At 36.6% G+C, this 19226-nt stretch overlaps 1 protein-coding gene across 1 annotated transcript; it reads right to left on the bottom strand.

Moving 5' to 3' along the window:
• Positions 1-946: 946 nt before the first annotated feature.
• LOC146165010 (zinc transporter ZIP13-like) lies at positions 947-14427 on the bottom strand. The gene is made up of 9 exons (XM_083380907.1): positions 13407-14427; positions 12894-13007; positions 12059-12201; positions 11433-11594; positions 9943-9994; positions 9139-9305; positions 5133-5265; positions 3320-3419; positions 947-2827 (listed from the first exon to the last, which is right to left on the bottom strand). The coding sequence occupies exons 1-9, from the start codon at positions 13825-13827 to the stop codon at positions 2755-2757; spliced, it is 1365 nt and encodes a 454-aa protein (XP_083237033.1). The 5' UTR covers positions 13828-14427; the 3' UTR covers positions 947-2754.
• Between the last annotated feature and the right edge of the window lie 4799 nt (positions 14428-19226).

Raw genomic sequence — 19226 nt, 5'->3', positions numbered from 1 at the left:
TGATATGGGGTGCATTGCTGGCAAGACTAGCAAATGACGCAAAGCCTGGAATTTACGGACGACAACCGAAACTATATGTATTGACTTGTTTGGCGTTCGCTTGGCGAATTGTAAAAAGGCCGGGTTTTTTAGAGGGACAATATTTTTTTTCAGTGTTTTTGCACTTCGTCTATATTACATTGTATTGACGTGTGAAGATTTGCAGATAACAAAATCATCTGTAGCCCAAGCGTGCCTGTGTTATCTGTAAAATATGCGATTCCAGAACTTTTTTACATCAGAAATTAAATGCTTTAATAAACGTTTTCTATCAGAACTACATACTCAAACATTGACTGATTGAACCAACTTAAAAGTTGCGTAAAATAGCAAAATTAGGGTTAGGGTGTTTTATAGTAGACATTTAAACTTAAAATGACACTTTTTGCTAACTGGAAGCAAATAAGGCGCTTAGTTCAAAATCTAAGTAGCAACAGAAACTGCATTTTACGAGTTTAAGGCACCAATATTTTGGCACGCTAAATTCAAGGGGCGTGGGACCAACTGACAACATAAACAAAAAAACAACCGGTAGTAAATGGTGGGCGTTTGCACAGATCACATCCGCAATTCCGTTCAAAACATTGACAATCTCAGTGCTTCGAACAAAACATATCACCTAAAACGCACGTGTGGCGAATCGATTTTGTTGTTTTTACACAATGAACTTTACTATTTTTTCTGTGGGAACGTGGCTGATATTAACGGCTGATGCAACATGTTTTAGTTCATGTCGAAAATGAATTATTCCACAAAGTAAATTTGGCATTTGGAACGATTTTTTACCGCAGTTAACACCACACTGAACGTCGTGGATTGGGAAACAAAAAAATTAAAATTTGTTCAAAAAAAAAAAAAAATTAGATTTAAATACTTTTTTCGCTCGCATATTCGAGACTTAATAAAGAAATAAACACGGCAGCTATAGAACTAGTTTGTAAACTACCGGACGAACTATACCACTAAGACGATACGAGATTGCACTTTTAGTTGTCCATACGGCAAGCAAGCTGCACTGAGAAGTCAGGACACGAACGAACATCGGTTGCTCGTTGACTCAGTAGAGAGGATAGGCCTTATAACACTAGAAATAGCTGCAATATAATAGCAAGCCGCAATCAAGCGGGGACGGACATCGACACTGTAAACCAAAGTTAATTAAAGTTGCACAAGCAGTGGCGTGTTTTATCGGATGGCTGTGGGTGGTTTGATATATTGCTTTTAACGCTTAGTAATGCATAATTATTCACCCCATTGTAAATAAATGCAATGATATGCGGCGTATACAATGCGTTAACAATTTACAACGACTGGGCAGTTACCGATGATTTATACCTGCTTTACACATTGTCAACTAAAACTTTCAATCGAAAAGAATTTGCGATCACTGCATTTGGAAATACAAAATGTGCTGTCGCCATGTAACAAAACGAAATTTCGCACAACACAAGGTTGTTTCAATATTTGATCTCAATGGCATTGTTTGTTTTTTATAAACTTGAAAAAAATTTGGGCAACTGCGCGCGAAAAAATATCTAAACGCCTAAAAGTGCTTGAGGGGCAAATTAACCAAACTGCAAAGGCAAATAAAGTTAGGCACAAATAACGGAAAAGACATACGTATGTCCGACGCCACTTAATCAAGGCAAACTTTAAAAAAAGTTTTGCATCAAACAAGAAATGAATCAAAACGCTTTTGCTTCGAAGGGTACACCTAGAACAGGGGTTCTTAAACTGGGTCCCCGTACCCATGGGGTACATCAACTAGTTTTAAGGGGCTCATGAAGGCCCTCAAAGTATTAGTAAATCATTGCAAAAGTGATGATTTTTTCAAAAGAAAAGAGTTTAATATAAAAAAAGTTTTAGCAATAAATGTATTTAGACTTTTCGGCCGAAAACAGCAGGTTCTAGGAACGTTATAATACAAAATTATTTTTTTTTGCTTTTTAATTTAAATCTCTTCATTCGCCCAGTAGGTCCAATTTATTTTCTGTGAATTTTGTCTTTAAAGGGTTACAGTAACTTTACAAAAGCAAAACAACCGGATACACATTGTTTAGGGTCAGCGAAAATCACAACAATCTGGATAATTAAAGACACACGCCCAACTTATATTACCACTTCCCTGAGCTAAAATTAACGCTGTCACATAATACCCATTGTACTGGTGTCTTTAAAACTTTGAAGACACCTAACATTACGGTATTTGTTTGTGGGTCGTTAAGCAGCGTTTCAGTACAGGGGTTCTTAAACTTGGGTCCATGAATGCCGAATAGAAATCGTGTATTATTAAAAAATGGAATGAATTTTTCTTAAAGAAAAAAAGTAATTTAAAATATTTTTTGGCACATTATTTTCGAAAACATTTGAGCTCTATTCAAGTTTCAAATTATTTGGACCGAAAACAGCTGGTTTCTCATGTCCACTTGTTTTATGACGCAAATTCATGACGTCAGCACCAAAAATGTTTTAAGAACCCCTGTTGTAGAACTAGATATCTGATCAATAAATGGCAACGTGAACAAGACATTTGCGCATTGATATTGGATTGCGTTTGCGACTTATCGCATCTGTTTGTTTTCCTCGGCTAAACCAAACCCACGCAGTCATGACGACAGACCAGAAATCAGCGGAGCGTGGAGTGGCCTGTTCCGGTTGGGTGGGCGCGGAGTTTGGTTTGTTGAAGAAGGAAACAGCAGCAGCAATGCTCGGTGTTCAGCCGACGTAGCTTACAGCGTGCATAATGCCGATTGCCGAAATGATGATCGCCATTTGAATACACGACTCCCTGGAAAAACACGAACATGAAACGTTATACGAGGTCAGCGCGTTTAAATTGTACAGGCCGAGTGTTTAACTACGACCGTGGTTCTTAACCAGCGTTCGATTGAACCCTTGGGGTTGGACGAAGCTGTTTCAAGGGTTCGGCGAGAACGTCCTCTGAAACATAAATGCTGTTATTTCAAGCTAAATTCGAATCTCTTTTATGCGCCAAGAGGTGTCATGTGACGTTATAAATTGAACATTTAGCCAATTTGACCTACATAAATGCAAGTTTATAATTTGAATATGCCCAGTTTCAGCTGCTAGAAGGAAGAAATGAATACTGAGCGAAAATTTTGGGTTCGACGAACGCTTGCAGAATAACATAGGGGTTCGACAGGTTGCCAAAGGTTAAGCTATACTACGACATGACAATACGATATGACGAAGTAATACAAATTATTTTACTTTGACATTCGTTTTCAAATCTTACTTTTTAGCTCGAAAAATGACTTACTTTGGCGACTTTTCTTGCAATATATCGGGCACGACTGTACAGAGCGAAACGTAAATGAAACCTCCAGACGTGAAAGGTAAAATCCAGGCCACCTGGTCACCTGCAAAATAACAAAAACGCTGTAAAAATGACTACTAGGAATAAGGGTAGAGTTTGGATAAATCCACAGATTCCAAAAAAGCAATCAATTCAATCCTGGAAGGATACAATACTCTGCAGTAATACGTAAAACTACGCGCCTAAACCATTGTAATGGTTTGTTATTTTGCTACAGACTGCCATTGTATTTGTGTGTGTATAGTTTCTTCTATTACATATGCTGTAGTATATTACATTGAAGAGTGCAACTTTGCTACTGTGGGTCTTACATTACCAAATTTCGGCATCCTGTTTGTACTTCTAGTACTAGAGTTTCGGTCATGTATGATCACAAAAAATCACGACAGCTGATTGATGTTTTGCCATTCCTACAACGACAGTAAATTGACGTTTTGCGATTCTTACAAGTTAAACAATGCGGACAGTGTGATTTTACGCAAAATGAGTTTGGTAGCTAAGCGTAAGATAGCTTTTGATAATAAATGAAAAGGTTTGAAAACTTAAGTACAATTAAATACCCTGAATGCAAAAAAACGTTATTGCTTTCTTTAAATCGTTAAACAAACTCGTTCCGACATTTTAGGTTTTCAATGTTCTACCCTTTACTGTTAACTTTAACTGTCGTTGCTGTTGTTATAGATAATTTTACGAAAAATAAGTGTATAAAAGCCCTAAAAAATTGTCAGCACGTAAGTCAACTGACTGAGTTATAATCAAAATAGGAATTTATAAAAAAAAAAACATGTTCTGAGTGATGATGCCAGAAGGTTTTCAGTGCAAAAGACAATTAAAACGTAAATAAGAATATCAACATTAATGTTTGAAAAGCTATTCAAAAATTCAAATAATCCCTACTTCTGTATGGGCTTTGATGTACTGATTACGTCTTACTAGAACCTCCAGCCGTTATTCCCCAAAACAAATAAAGATAAAGGGTTCTAATACTATAGGTAAAAGAGTGAACCATTTCATCGGAGATAAGTCAAAATCAATCAAGGGTTGCTGTAAAGCAGGGGTCGGGAACCTATGGCTGCCATATATGACTTTTTTGTGACCTTATATGGCTGTTTTGATGAAAAAATCGTGCTCGCAGATAAATCTAAGCCATTATTTTTTTTTAGCATGATTTGAATAAACTCCACGCGGTCACGGCCGATTTCCTAACATTATTTTTCCTTTTTTACACACATATAGTAGTAAATTTTTCGGCAATTCGCACGAATTCTTTTTGTATTTTCGGGACTGTTATCTCGTTTGATAAAATCTTTTTATATCCAAAAGGCCTTGCTCTTCCGACACCGCAATGCAAGTCGTGCAAACTTAGCTAATTGATTTTTGTCGTTCTTAGTATGTGCTGTATTTTAAATAAGAACAAAATAAAAGGCCCAGTTTAAATTCCTATTTTTTCCAACCTCTAAGTAGATGTAAACAAATATTATATGGCTTTCATAGAAATACAACCAAGACTATTCGGCTTTTATGGCTCCCTTAGCTAAAAAGGTTCGCGACCAGTGCTGTGAGGCATGTCAGCATTGCGCATTAAAACAATGAAGTTACACAACCGACCGCAGAGCAAATAGGGATGACGCGGCACACCAAACATGCAGTTGCACTTTGCACAAACAAACAGCGCTGAGCTGTTCAAATAGCAACTTAACACTCAGCAAGCAAGTAAGTAAGCAAGCAAGTAAATGCATGCGAACTCGCAACGAACCTGCTGACTTGGCGGATTCGGCCAGAAAGGCGACGGCGGCTCCAAGCAGTCCTCCACTAGCCGTGAAAATCTGCATCTTGGCCGCCTCCCATCTGTTGAACCCCGCCTTTAGCAGGATCGCGAAATCGCCGACCTGAAACAAGAATATTCAATCTTACGATATGGATAAAAGATTCACTTTGAATACTGTACTCAGGTTGCGGGTTAACCCTACATTTTCACCATCGCGTAATGGCTGGGCACGTTAGAATACAATATTATAGCTTTTTGCTTTTATATCTTTTTTAATTTAACTCTAGGTCTTCATTTACCCAGCAGATCAGCAGGTCTATTTTTTTCTGTGGATTTTATCTTTAAATGTTACAGTAACTTTACAAAAACAAACAGCTAAAACCACAACAATGTGGGTAATTAAGGACACACGCCCAATTTATATTATTACTTCCATATTGATAAAAGATAAACAACTGCAGGGTTGGGACAGGCTTGGATCCGATTATAAACAATAAAGATAATAATTACATGATTATTTTTTCAACTGAAACAATGATATTCGAAAAGAACCACAAAGGTCAACGAAAAGATCTGAAACAACTTTATTTTAAAAATACAGAATACTATACGTAATGAGAATATCAAAGCCCATACAGAAGTATAGGTAGCATTTTGAACGTTTCGAATAACTCTTTATTCATTTTCAACACAGCGCTATGTTGAAAATGAATAAAGAGTTATTCGAAACGTTCAAAATGATGGCTGAAAAACTTAATTAGATTAAGGTTCACATTCATTCCAATCGTTTTTTTAACGTAACTATATAGTATTCTGTTAAATAAAGTTGTTCTAGATTTTTTTGTACATTTGTGGTCCTTTTTAGATCCCACGATATTGATAAAAGATACAACTGGCAGTGTTGCAACGGGCTTAGATCCGCATATAGCAATAATATTAATAGTAATAATAATAATATTATTTTATGAACTTAAACAATAATAGTGCGAGGGATGGTTTCGTTGCTTTGGCTATCCGCGCTGTGAAATAGGTAAAAGTCGAAACCTGTGGCATTCTTACAGTGATAACATTTTGCAAAAACAAGCGATTCGTTTGATAAAGGCATGTATTGTTAAGTACACACAACATGCGAAACTTAAATGCACACTATACACCAGACCAGGGCTTCCCAAACTGCTTACTATTTATATAATATTTTGGCGACGTTTGCAAATTTTCCAAAAAAATTTTCAAAAAGATGAAGTTTACTTAGCCCGACACTTAATGTGCACCCCACAGTAATTAAGTTATTGTGTTATATTTCAAATTTGTATATCCAAAAAATAAACACAATTCATAAGAATGTAAGCCTTGTAAAAACTTGTGGACCTACTGAATGCCTTGGGAAGTTCTGCTTTACATAGCAACAACAAGTTTTTTTGACAATCACGAATCTATTTTTTTTGCAAGATTGTTAACAGATGCGTTTTGCCGGAGCATCAAAAATTACACTTTAGCATGGGAAGCGTAAATTAAAATGACTATATCCAATTGCAGTTACCGCACATTCCAAATGTAAAGAGTCGTTTCTCCACAGGGAAAAGGTCATACCAGAAGATTAAATATTACATTTGAGTCAAGGTTAAACGGACGTGTTTGTTGATGAACTAAGGAAGGGCAACAGTGATGGACGGAACTTTGCGATTCGTCAGTTTTACCTAAGTATAGCGGTTTGTATATTATTGTACTACGAGCGTTCGGTGTCATTCACCCAGAAGAAGGCGATTTCAAAACGTTGCAAACAAGTTGGTTTACAATTACAGTTACAAGAGGAGCTGTTTTTAACTATTATTATTATGCCTGGTAGCAACAGTTTATAGCTATATAGCGGTTTGTATCGACTAGCGATTTGGTTACTTCTTTCACTTGGTAAAATTAACGAAACGATAGAGTTAATATGTTACGCTGCATTTATCGAGTTACAATATATGTTTAAACAAAAGTGCTGCACGTTAACTTGAACAACGAAAATTACTTTGAGTAAAAACGCCAATGCTAAAGGCTGGGGAATTTCTTTCGCGAGACCTTTCTGTGAAAGACTCGTTTCCTGAAGCACGTTGCCAAATGTGACGTTAATTAAGTTAAGTCTCGATTTCTTTTTTCGGTTTCGGCTACGAATTCGAAACCAGCTTTCCAAATTTCGATACTTCAATGTTGTGAAATTTCTCCATGTCACTCCAAACTCAATTAATTTCGGAAATGAAACTCAATTGCGTACACGATTTTCTTTAATTTTCAATAACAAACGTACTTTGTAAACAAAAATGAATGCTTTGAAGTTTAAACAAAATGAGTTTGCCTTAAATTCAGCAAAATATTAAAAGCCAGACTGTCTGGCCTACTGGGGTTTTCAAAGTTTGGAATCAAATGAAAGATAAATATTTGAGTGCGCTGCGTCAGAGTTAAACGCTTTGTCAGAATTGAATCAATTGGGTGTAACAAGTTTGCGAGACTTTAGTCTACAAATTCTTATGCCTTATCCAACTTTTCTTAGTAACAGCACAAATATTTTGGTATAAAGTGGTTAAACTAGGCACAATAAGCACACAATAATTATCGCTGGGCTTAATAAATCTTAAAATACATTATGAACGTAAGAGCGATATAAAACTGTCTGGGTTAGTGTCATTAATAAATTTAATTTTCCCAGTTTTGCATTATTCCCATGATTTATCCCCTAATCCATTTATATTACTGTGTTCGCCCGTTACACATACACCTATTGGTGATTATGCATAGATTTAAATACTTAGCCGAGTAAATGGCCTCTTCCAATTTAATTACATTGACCTAGCATCTATTAAGGTTTGCAAAAAAATTGGCCTTGCTTGACAAGCGTATACCGGACAGGCTCAGACAACTAGATCTATTTTAGCATTTCGAAATTAAATTAGAATTAAAATTAGAGCATTTAAGTTTTTCCAAACTAGATTAGAATCAGAATTAGATCATTTTGTGTTTTCTCAAATAAGACAAGAATTAGAATTATTGAAATCTTGAAAGCCATAATTTAAACCAGGATTATATTTAATTGTTTACAATCAGTTTCATTTAAATCGCAATTTATTCTCATAGAAATGTAAACGGTAATTTTTTTGTTTTTTTATAATTATGTTTTAGCATAGTCTGCAAAAATCACCAACAAGTCGCTCTGACGAAAGAGTTATAATTCAAACTCTTTTCGACTGAGATTAAAAATGCCTTTGGACAAAGCAGCAAACGAGAATAATCAAGTTGTTGTTCAGAGTCAAACCAGGCATCTAACATTCGACCATCAGGGACTAGTAATCAAGCCAAGTACGCATGACTCAGCGAGGCTGGCATTGTGAGCTTAACGCGCAGTTGATAATAATCGACCGCATAACAACATATTATTATAATCTAGCGGAGCATCCCTGGACGCTCAAAGTTCGACTTTAAGTACGGCGGTCGTCCCACTTTCCACTGTCAGCAAATAACACTGTGGTTCAACAAAGGAACATCAGCTGTGTAAGTTCGAATTTAACTCTTGCACCATGTTTTTTTATGGCTGGTGGCAGCATTGTCGGACAAAAGTATCCACGATGATGATTGCAGTATTATTTGAAATAAAGAAATCTGTTTTTAATGTGAAGTATGGCAATGAGTTGCAATAGCAACGATACATTTCTCTAAGCGCATTTCTACTCCTCTCAAAGCAATACTCTCTTATCATTTCTTACGCTATTTGTACAAAAAGTGGCCTTTAGAAACTTGGCCTAACGAAAGAAAACGTGCCTTACCTATACAGAAATTTGGGCCTAATACCCTTCAAAACATTACACTCGAACGTTCAATGCCATTTATTGAGATTTTGCGCGATACTTTTTCCACCAAAATGTCGGTACCGGAATAAAATGTCAAGTATCCGACACATACACCTAGATGCAAACAAACACACAAACAGAAACTCGTCCAAGTAAAAAAACACACCGACCTCGTGTGGTATTTCGTGCAGCAGGATTGCCAGGGTGGTGAGAACGCCGACACGACGACTGACCAGGAAGCTTCCGCCCACAGCAAGCCCGTGGGTGAAGTTGTCGATGCAGTTTGCAAGCAGATTCAGGTAACCGCTCGTCTGGAATGAAAAGGGTTGCAATGTTACTTATCTTTGTAAATGACCGTATGTATGCCTTAGTTACTTTGACCTGATGAAGCACCGTTGTGCGAAAGCTTGTCGAGAATCCAATACAATTTGTCTTTTTATAGTGCCACCTGATTACGCAATGTTACACATGTGCACCTCGTCTAAATTCGAAGTTTACAATTCCGCGAACGCTATGTTACGATGAACCAGGGTAAATAAGGAAGGGCAATATTTGTAGCAAAAACTCGTTTGTGTGCCTCGTCTAAAATGGAAGGTTTACAATTCCGCGAGCGCCATGTTACAATAATTAACAGTTAAAAAAAAAAAAAGCGTTCTTTACAGCAAAAACGAACGTATTGTGCACCTTGTCTAAAATGGAAGGTTTAGAATTTCGCGAGCGGTATGTTACAATGAACTGGAGTAAAAAACAGGGCAATATTTGTAGCAAAAAGCTTTTATGTGTACCTCGTCCGAAAAAAGGTTTGCAATTCTAGGGCCACTATGTTACCATTTTTTAGAGTTAAAAGCCAGGCCCTTTGGTAGCGAAGCAACATCTGTGTACCTCGTCTGGAAAGAAAAGGTTCGAAACTACATGGCTACTATGTTAAAATAATCAGTTAAAAAAACGTGGGGATTTTTGTGCTGAGCAAACACCTTGGTGTGATCCACTTTGATGGCTGGCGAGGTTTTCAGCAATAATGAAGGTCTTTTTGGAATGCATAACATTTCATTTTGTAGTCAAAACAACTCAAAAGAAACAGCGGTTTACCCAAAACAATCTCGAGCTTGCTTAGCGCGCCTGGTACGACAGCACGTTTTCAGAAATGTGCCCTGTGATTTAAAACCTTGAAAAACATTGTTCCCATAGTGTATTAGACGAGTACGGATGGTCAATAATATCGTACGTTTACACAAACACTTCCATAGCCAGAAAAAGGCAATATTCAGTGGGTTAAGAACACGAGCTTTAATGGTTGTTAAGGCGACGACGCTAATTAGATTGCGGTGACAAGTAGATGTGTTATTTAAACAAGGCAAGGCAAAGCTAACTGAGAAGCTATAATCTTTAAATTAGAGCGGATTTTACAACTGCTTTGCTTGGCCTAATTAAAGTTCGTGCTGCGTTTTGGCCATACTCTACCTCAAAGCATCACGAACTGACGCCAACTTAACAATAGTTAACACCACAATTTAAGCTACCTAGACTAGTCACGAAAACAGGCATGGTTCACGTTCCAGCCGAATCGCAATGCGAACGCCCTTTTTCAGTGTAAAACTATATGCCAGCGTACAAGACGTGAAACAGAATAAAACACTGATTTTGTCAGAGCCAATGCAGCAAAGTGCGATTTTCACACTTCGGGAAAAACCGAAATAACGCCTCAATGTTAATTCGCCATACAATTGACTTTAAATATATACCATCCACTGTACAAGACGATTAACAGATTAAACAGCAGTTTTTCTGACGAATAAAAGCTAAAAAGGTGATTTTCACAGTTCGGGCAAAACCTAAACACTACCCTTTATGTTAATTCGCCATACAATTGACTTAAACTATGCCAGCCACTGTACAAGCCGATTAACGGATTAAAGAGCAGTTTTTCTGACGAATAAAAGCTGAAAAGGTGATTTTTACACTTTGGGAATAACCGACACATCACGTTTTATGTTAAGCCGCCATGCAAGTGACTGTAACTATATCAATGTACAAATTGTAAAACAGATTAAACGGCAGTTTGACCTACACAAATTAAAGCTCTGTGAATTTTTCACTTTGGGAAAAAACGAAACAACGCCCTACATGATAATTCGCCATGCAATTGACGTTAACTATGTATTGTACAAGTACACTGAAAGCCATTGCAGACTCGCCGAACCTGTCAATGATGCAAGCAGAGCAAGCAAGAAAAACAGCTAGCCTGTAGTGAGGTTCGAACTCACAACCTCTGTATTGTACAAGATGATTAAATTACAGTTTGCCCTACGAATGAAAGTGTGATTTTACACTTTCAAAACAACACCTTTTATGTTAAATCGCCGTACAAGGTCAGGTCAGATTGTCTGGCAGTTTTCCCAACACATAGAGTGAGATTTTCACACATTTGCAAAAATCCAGACGGCACCTTTCGTGTTTGACTGACCTTGATTTTATTATTGCTCGCTTGAGGTTTTTGCAGCTGGTGGCATGAGGTGTCTTCCTCACTTACGCCATTGCTGCAGTTCGCCTGGTTTTTGTGGTGCACTGCGAAGCCGTTCTTTTTCAGTGCGTGATTGTTGTTTTCATTGCTGTTCAGTTTGGTGCACTGAAATAAGAAAATTGATAAGGTGTCGTGTGGAAAGATCGTATTGTTCTTTGTTATTAAATTATTTCTAAAAAATATTTTTTATTTTGTTTGAGAATTTGCTCCATACAAAATTATTTCTAAAAAATATTTTTTATTTTTTTTAAAGAATTTGCTCCATACAAAATTATTTCTATAAAAATATTTCTTTTATTTTTTTTAAAGAATTTGCTCCATGACTTCATCCAGCCCCTTTGACATCCAAATTCTCTATTATTTTTGTAGATGGCTGAGTACGGAAAAGGTTAATCAATATTATTCAAAATGTTAATCAATATTTTTGGGGAAAATTTATTTGTGTGCAAAACATGTTTTCATCCGGTCCATTTTAAACGTATTTTATTTGTTCTTTTAGAGAAAAATTTGTTTTAGGTAAGATAAGAATTTAACGGAAGATTTTCTTTCTATAAATTTTGATGTTAAACCTTGGCGTCTTGTGTCTTTTCTGGTGTGGTGTCTTGTGCGACTTCGTTTTCTGGAAACATTTTTTCCAACATGCAGAAACTGATTAATCCCACCAGAACCCACATTCCGTTTCCTACAGCGGGCCAGTGATTGTGCGATCCATCTGAATGCGAAAAAAGTTGACAGTTAGTCAATGCACAATCGCCTCAGTTGTCTCATTGACAGCTGACAAAGTTTGTGCCACAACAATTCTCTGCGTGAGCTGAAAAGTCTGATCACTTCCTTCCTTAAGAATCGCGGCCACTTCCAGCATATGGCAAGCAACTTCTGGGTACTTTAGATGCGCCATAATGTGGCCATACACTATGCATGGAAAACAGGCTTATGTATTTATTTCAACTTAAATATGCATATATCATCAACACATCTGGGTAGTTTAGATGCAATACACTACATATGCAACACATGTCGATGTACTATTTCACATTTCAACATGTACATAAATCAAACCCCTTTTTAGTCTACTTAATACAAATTAAATTAATCTACTTTATACTAATTAATAATTTTTTTTTTTGATCTTTGATGACTGCTAAAAAATGTTAATAAACTTGAGAGAATTTATCTAAGTTTGCGAAAAATATTAAAGCAGCCTAATTATTGCAGAACTTATCCAGATACAATATAAGAAACATTTTCCATTTGTTTAGTCAAGGTGGTTAGGTTCATCTTCATTTTTTTTTAACTTTTATTTTAAAACAATGATACAAGTTAACTCTGTCATTGTAAATTAAAACCAACATACCATAACAGTGCTAATTATTTTGGTTTAAATTGTAACATTGGAAAGCATACCTTCGTTAACAAAGCTCAAATGGTCCCATGATTCGGGGAGAAGGTGTAGAAAAACATCGCCGAGTAAACCGCCCACTGCAAAGCTCAACAAACGATTCAGGCTCTTGGAATTCTCTGCAGAAAATATTTTAAGTTTAGGTTCCTAATTTTTTTTTAAAAAGTTGCATTTTGCAACAGTCGATATGATGCATTAAAAAAATATTTTATCTGATAAGACAAACTTGGGGGGACTCAAGAGTATAACATGAAGCAATTTACTTCACCAAATTGCATTTCAGTACCTTCCTGTTAAATATCTTTGGCAGGAATTGCCACCAAAAATCATGTATATTTTGTTTGCAATGAAAAATAGCTTTGGATTTTGGCAAAAAAAATTTGGCGGGAATCTTTAGAGGCAAAAAAATATGAAATGCAGTTAGGATACACAACTTTTTTCATCAACATTTATTGGAATACATTTCTTTAAATGTTATATTCTTAATGATGAAACCTAACCATGAATTGTAATATTACCTCCTTCATGCAAATTTGGTTGATTCTTCATTGAAGAAAATATCAAAAGGGGAAAAATGCCACTTAGGCCAACTAGACTTGCACTAATAAGTGCATAAAAAAGAGCATCAACCCTCGTGTAGCTCTCTTCGATATCCTGAGTGGAATTTTCAAGTGCCTTGTTGGAGTTCAGGTCCACAGAAACAACTGGATTTTTTTCCTTCTGTATCCCCGAAAGTTCGCGGTCGAATATGTCTCCGAAGCTGTCATTGTATGTTGACGTTGCCACGAGCATTTTCGACATTCGTCCAGCTCGGTGTATGCTCAAAATTGGCTCGATGGGTCTAACCAATCCAATCAGCAGGAAAAAAATTACGATAAGCTTAAGATTGTTGTGCATCGCCATACGGACCAGCTGCGATTCTGCCATTATTTTCCACATTCTGTGTAGTTGTACAACCTCTTGTTGCTACTGTCACTGCAGCAGGCTAACTAGAAGGCATGCACAGAAGAAAATGAAATTAATGATTAATTAGCAAGGCAACTTGACCTGTTTAACACAAACACAAATAAATTGTTGTACCACAGGCTGATAACGATGGTTAGATTTATCAAGATTGGTTCTGAGCAAGATTTCTCAATTAAAATTGTTGCTAAGCAATACAAATACATGGCTCATATTGATTAAATTAAAGCTTACTTATGCTAGTGTGTTATTTATTGGCCACGTACAAAAAATCAGTGAAAATAATGGGGTTGCCAAAAAAACTTGAGAAACACTGATTTAAAAGAACACTATAAAATGATAACATTAACTAAGTAAATCAGTGAAACTTTCGGCGCTGGACTAAAATCCTACCACAGCATTGAAACAATTATTAAAGCAACGCACATTATTTATCTTGTCGGTTGGTGTTTTAGTGAGTGTGCGTCAAGTATTATTAAAATAATAATATTGCTTAACCTACCCGTACGCTAACCAGCGGCAACTTAAATAATGTTTTCTATGTGGTAAAATTCTAGAAAATTATTCAACTGTCACCCCTGCGCCAAAGTAGCTAGCTACATTTCCAAGTTGCGGAAGAGGTCAGACTAGACGACCAAACACAGTCTCGACTGAATTCCAAATCGTCTGAACCTAAATGCTCGAGCATCAAAACAAAGTTCCTTAACGCCCGATTGCACAATAGGCCACGCATGGCTGCACATTGAGTTGCGAGCTGAAAAAAGGAATAGTCTAGGGTATCTCCCCGTTTGTGGTGATTTTTCAGATAATTTATTTTGCCTTTTTGGTTTTTGGCTTGTTTTCGGTCCATGCCTTTGTTAAAACTGAAAGTTAACACGTAAAATGCACTTAACGAAGCAAATAAACCGCTTTACTTTTAGTAGTTTTGGATTGCATATTCAACAAAAACCTGTTGTTGTAATGTAACATGACTAGCTAAATAACAACTTTTACCCCACACATGACTTGTACACAATCTCTGCGAAATCGATAAAGTGAATCACAAACTGTTTCTTGGCGAAGTAATGGTTTTGTAAATTTGTAGTGATTCTATATATCTGACTGGCTGTAGCTATATTTGCCAAACCGTATTCCATTGTATTCTATAAATCGCCTCTTCTTCTTGTGCCCACTCATATTCTTACTGCTTACTTTCTATAAGAGAGTCTCCCGACTAGGCAAAAACAGTCACCTCTGGTCTACTTCTTACCCTTTAACTGCAACCTTCTCCAACTAGAATAGACCAAACAAGCTAACAGTACGTAGTCGACAATACTATAAGATGCCCTACATAGTAACCGAAATTAGTAACCGAAATTCTAGAATTAATATTCACAAATTTACGACGTACGCGGCGAACGCTAAAATTGTTTTAACACCTCAAAGCTTTCGAATGTCATCACAAAATTATAAATGAGACGTTACAAGGTAAAATAGAAACAGCCTTTAGGTTTACCGTGATTACGAGCTGGGACAATTATGAGCCAATATTATTTGAATTTAACTAAAATAAAAGTTGTGGGTCGCATGTAGCAACGTAACCTACTTCTATACCAGGGATGGCGAACCTTTTCGTCGCGCGGGTCTCAAACACGACCTTATCCTTACAAAATGCACAAGTGGGTCATACTGTATATTTAAATATGGTATATGCTAATTTAAAAAAAAAAATTTTTGCTGATGCGAAAATTTGCTGATGCGTCGTTATAAGTGTTATGGTTTGGGTGGTAATTTAAGGTTTTTGGACGATTTCCAAATTCGGATTTCCACGAAAATTAAGAACCTGAATAGTTAACAAATGCTGCAGCATTTTTATGGGATTACAGGAGTTCAACAGAAAGTACCAGGGTTTTCAGAAATTTTAATCTGTGAGCTCTTCACCTTTCTCCCTTTCGCCACCCTTTACGTTTTACAGCAATAAACAAAATGCTTTATTTGTCAGGTTTTCTGCACACATTTGTTGAAGTGTAGTTAATGTAGGCCTTTTTGTCACCCTAAAACAGTTTTGCACGATCTACAGATTGGGCAGCCCTAAATTAAACAGTGAATTGTTTTTTTGCATTTATTCTTTGCTGAAGATGATATATAACATTTCGGTATTTCTAGAGAGACAAGTGGTGGGTCATTGAAAATCTGTGTTGAAAATCACCCGCGGGTCAGTGGTTCGCCATACCTGTTCTATACCATTGCTAATGTATTTAAAGGTGGGTCATTGTGTTATGTCAAATCTTCCCAGCGGTCACACATGCCAAACCTTGAAAAAAACAAACGCTGGACTACACGGATTTTATCCAGAGCAACAATCACTGCGGTCATAAATATACATCACAAACGACAACTGAACTTCGAAGTTGCAAACTTGTGTCCCACGGAGGCCAACAAGGCACCTACGGTGCAACAGAAGCCTCCGTGATCATGGAAAATCGCCTTTGGCCGCATGTCTCCATTTTGGCAGCGAGCAAGCGCATGGAGATGGGGTTGCCGCGGAGAAAATTGCCAACAAACAAAACCCTCTGGATGCCCTAAAAATAAAATACAGTTTACGTCATTTTTAATGTTGGGTTGTTACGTGGACCAGTGTCTCAAGTGAAACTGTTCTAGTAGGCTATCTTTTAGCCTTAGGTATTTGTTCTAGCTTTATAAAAAGTGTTTAGCCTAAAATTTTCAACGAGGGGTGTTAAAGGCCATTCAATATCAACCTCTGCACGGATACATTTTATCAAAAAATAATTTTGTTAAAGAACTTTTATCTTTTAAACAAAATTGCTGTTTGCTAACAGCCGTACACTTCAACCAAAAACATAAACGGATGAGATATTCATTGCAGTTGAGCTTTTCGGATTTAAAGTGCAGCTTTGTAATGATTTTACTAAAATCACTGGAGTTACTGTTTTACAATGGTTTTACTCGACTTAAGTCTTTTTTTTAAAATACATGACTTGGCCGAGTCATTTATCCAAATAACGCGGGTTAACTAGTTGCTATAATTTAGGGCAACTTGTAAAAAATAGGGTTATATTTACGGTAGTAAACTTTTACACGTAAACCAGTTTGGTTTTGCTGTAGGAATTTAACTATAACTAATCGAATTTAACAGTTTAACACACATGATTTTTGATGCAAATCACCTGACTTGGACAAGACTTTCTGTGGCAAGGACTTGGGCGGATGAGACTTAGGTATGTTATTTGATTAAATTCACCTGACACTAATATTGTTCTCTGTGGCCCGCTACTGAGCCAAGACCAAGGTTTGTGGACTGCATATAGTCAAACATTTTTTTACCAGGTACCAATCTCCCTCAAAGCGCAATCTTGAACCAAGTTGGCAATGATGTTGGTTACGGTGACCAGAACAGCCTTTGCCAATTCTTCTTTGGTTGCCAGCTACCGACTTTCCTGTGAACTCATTTTACCGAAGCTTGGATACAAAAGATTTAAAACATCAAATTTAGGATAATTTAACCAATTTTTGCAAAACGTTTACGGCCAACATATGATTCCTTGCTACACACTTGTATTAGGTGCCTAAAGCGGTGGTCGCCACTTATTCGTAAGCAGGGGCATATCCAGAGAACCAACGTAAACATGGGAAAATACGAGTATTGTAATGCAATGAATTGCTTAAGTGCATTTAATTAGTCATTTTCAATAGACTTAACTTGACTTAAATCGTTTCGAAAAAGTTACCTGACCTGACTTCAGTCTTTTAGACAAATGACTTTTTTTTTGGTTATTCATAGTAATCGGACGAGTTTACCAATTTTAATAGTTTATCGTTTTATTTTAGATGAATTATTTGACTTGGAGTTGACTTGCTTGGTTAATGACCTTATTAGGAGTTGTGACTGGGACTTGACTTGTTATTTAAAAGAAAGATTGAATGTGGAATTAAGATATTTAAAAAATGACGTATACTTATTTTGTTTAAATAACTGGACTTGGAATTAAGTTTTTTAACAATTTAGTTGGACTCGGACTTAACTAAAGCTACTGATGACTTGGACTGGTACTTGACGTAGTATTTTGTAAACGTCTTGACTTGGACTTCAGTCATTTCAAAATGAATTATTTACAACACTGACCAAGTATCGCTACAAAATCAACTGGATGCTACTATTGATGCAGGCTGGCCAAAAGCAGCGTATACCCCTCTTTGCCGTAAATGTCCAACACGTGCTTTTACCAACGTTTCGGCAACCTATGCAAGTCGCCTTGGTCAGGGTGAATGACACCGTTTAGCTCAGTAGTTCACAACTTTTTTTCTTTCGTGGCCCATTTACGTTGCAAAACAATTCTGTGGCCCAATAAATTTTTATGAAAGAAAAAACTGTAAAATAGGTAATTATTTACTTGCGGCTGAACATTATATTTACATTCCTTTTTAATTCCTCCCCAAGCCATTATTCGTGTAAAATTAAATAGTGAAACAAATAAAACTAAATCTAGCTTTTTTAAATTGGTCTGTGGCCCGCCTTAAATGTTGTTATGACCCACCAATAAGCCATGGCCCACTGGTTGAGAACCGCTGGTTTAGCTCTATTATGTTTTCAACCGATAGTTTTGAACTATTGGTATCGAACAGGAATTCGAAACACTTTAATCCGGTGTTTCTCAACCTGTGGGTGTGACCTAAAATTGAATGACCGTTTGATTTGTTTGGATCACAGATTGCAGTATAGTACACATGGTTAGATATATTGAATCGGTTTTGAGCAAGATCTATCCAGAATTTTAAATATTGTAAAAGCAATACGGAGACATGGCTAATATTACTTAAATCCGTATTTAATAATGTTAATGTCTTCTTTTTCTTCAATTTGGTCGCCAACGCTTTGATGTTGTACTTATACGCTTAGTAATTAGGTTGCTGCGAACAAAATTGAGATATACTTAATCTAACAACCTTTTAATATCATTATTAAAGCTTCTTGCAACCTATAAGGTTGGCAGTCCATTTGGTCGTCTTCCACACGCGTTAAATAAATATGCAAATCAGTAAGGATGGTGTCTTATCAGAATTTCAATGGACATCAAAGCCCGTACAAAAGTGTAGAAGTATAGCATTTGGTGAACGTTATGATATTCATTCCACGTCTACTTTATAAGTATGAATAAAATAAGTGTAATATCATGGAAAGCTAGTTTTATGGGGTACCGGGATATCAAAAGGCATTTAATTGTTTATATGCTAATATAAGCTACTTGCCTGAAATTGCTAACTTTTTTTTTCGGGTGACTTTAACAGAGACACACTGACGCAGGACCCGATGTTGACAACAATGTAAGGGTACGGGTTTTGCAAATCGAAAGGCTCTTTAACGATAGGTCCATCCG

The sequence above is a fragment of the Ascidiella aspersa genome, chromosome 2 (assembly GCF_963924565.1).
Source record: "Ascidiella aspersa chromosome 2, kaAscAspe10.2, whole genome shotgun sequence".
NCBI lineage: Eukaryota > Metazoa > Chordata > Ascidiacea > Phlebobranchia > Ascidiidae > Ascidiella > Ascidiella aspersa.
Note: the sequence above shows the minus strand (reverse complement) of the source record. Positions and strands in the feature narration are given on the sequence as shown.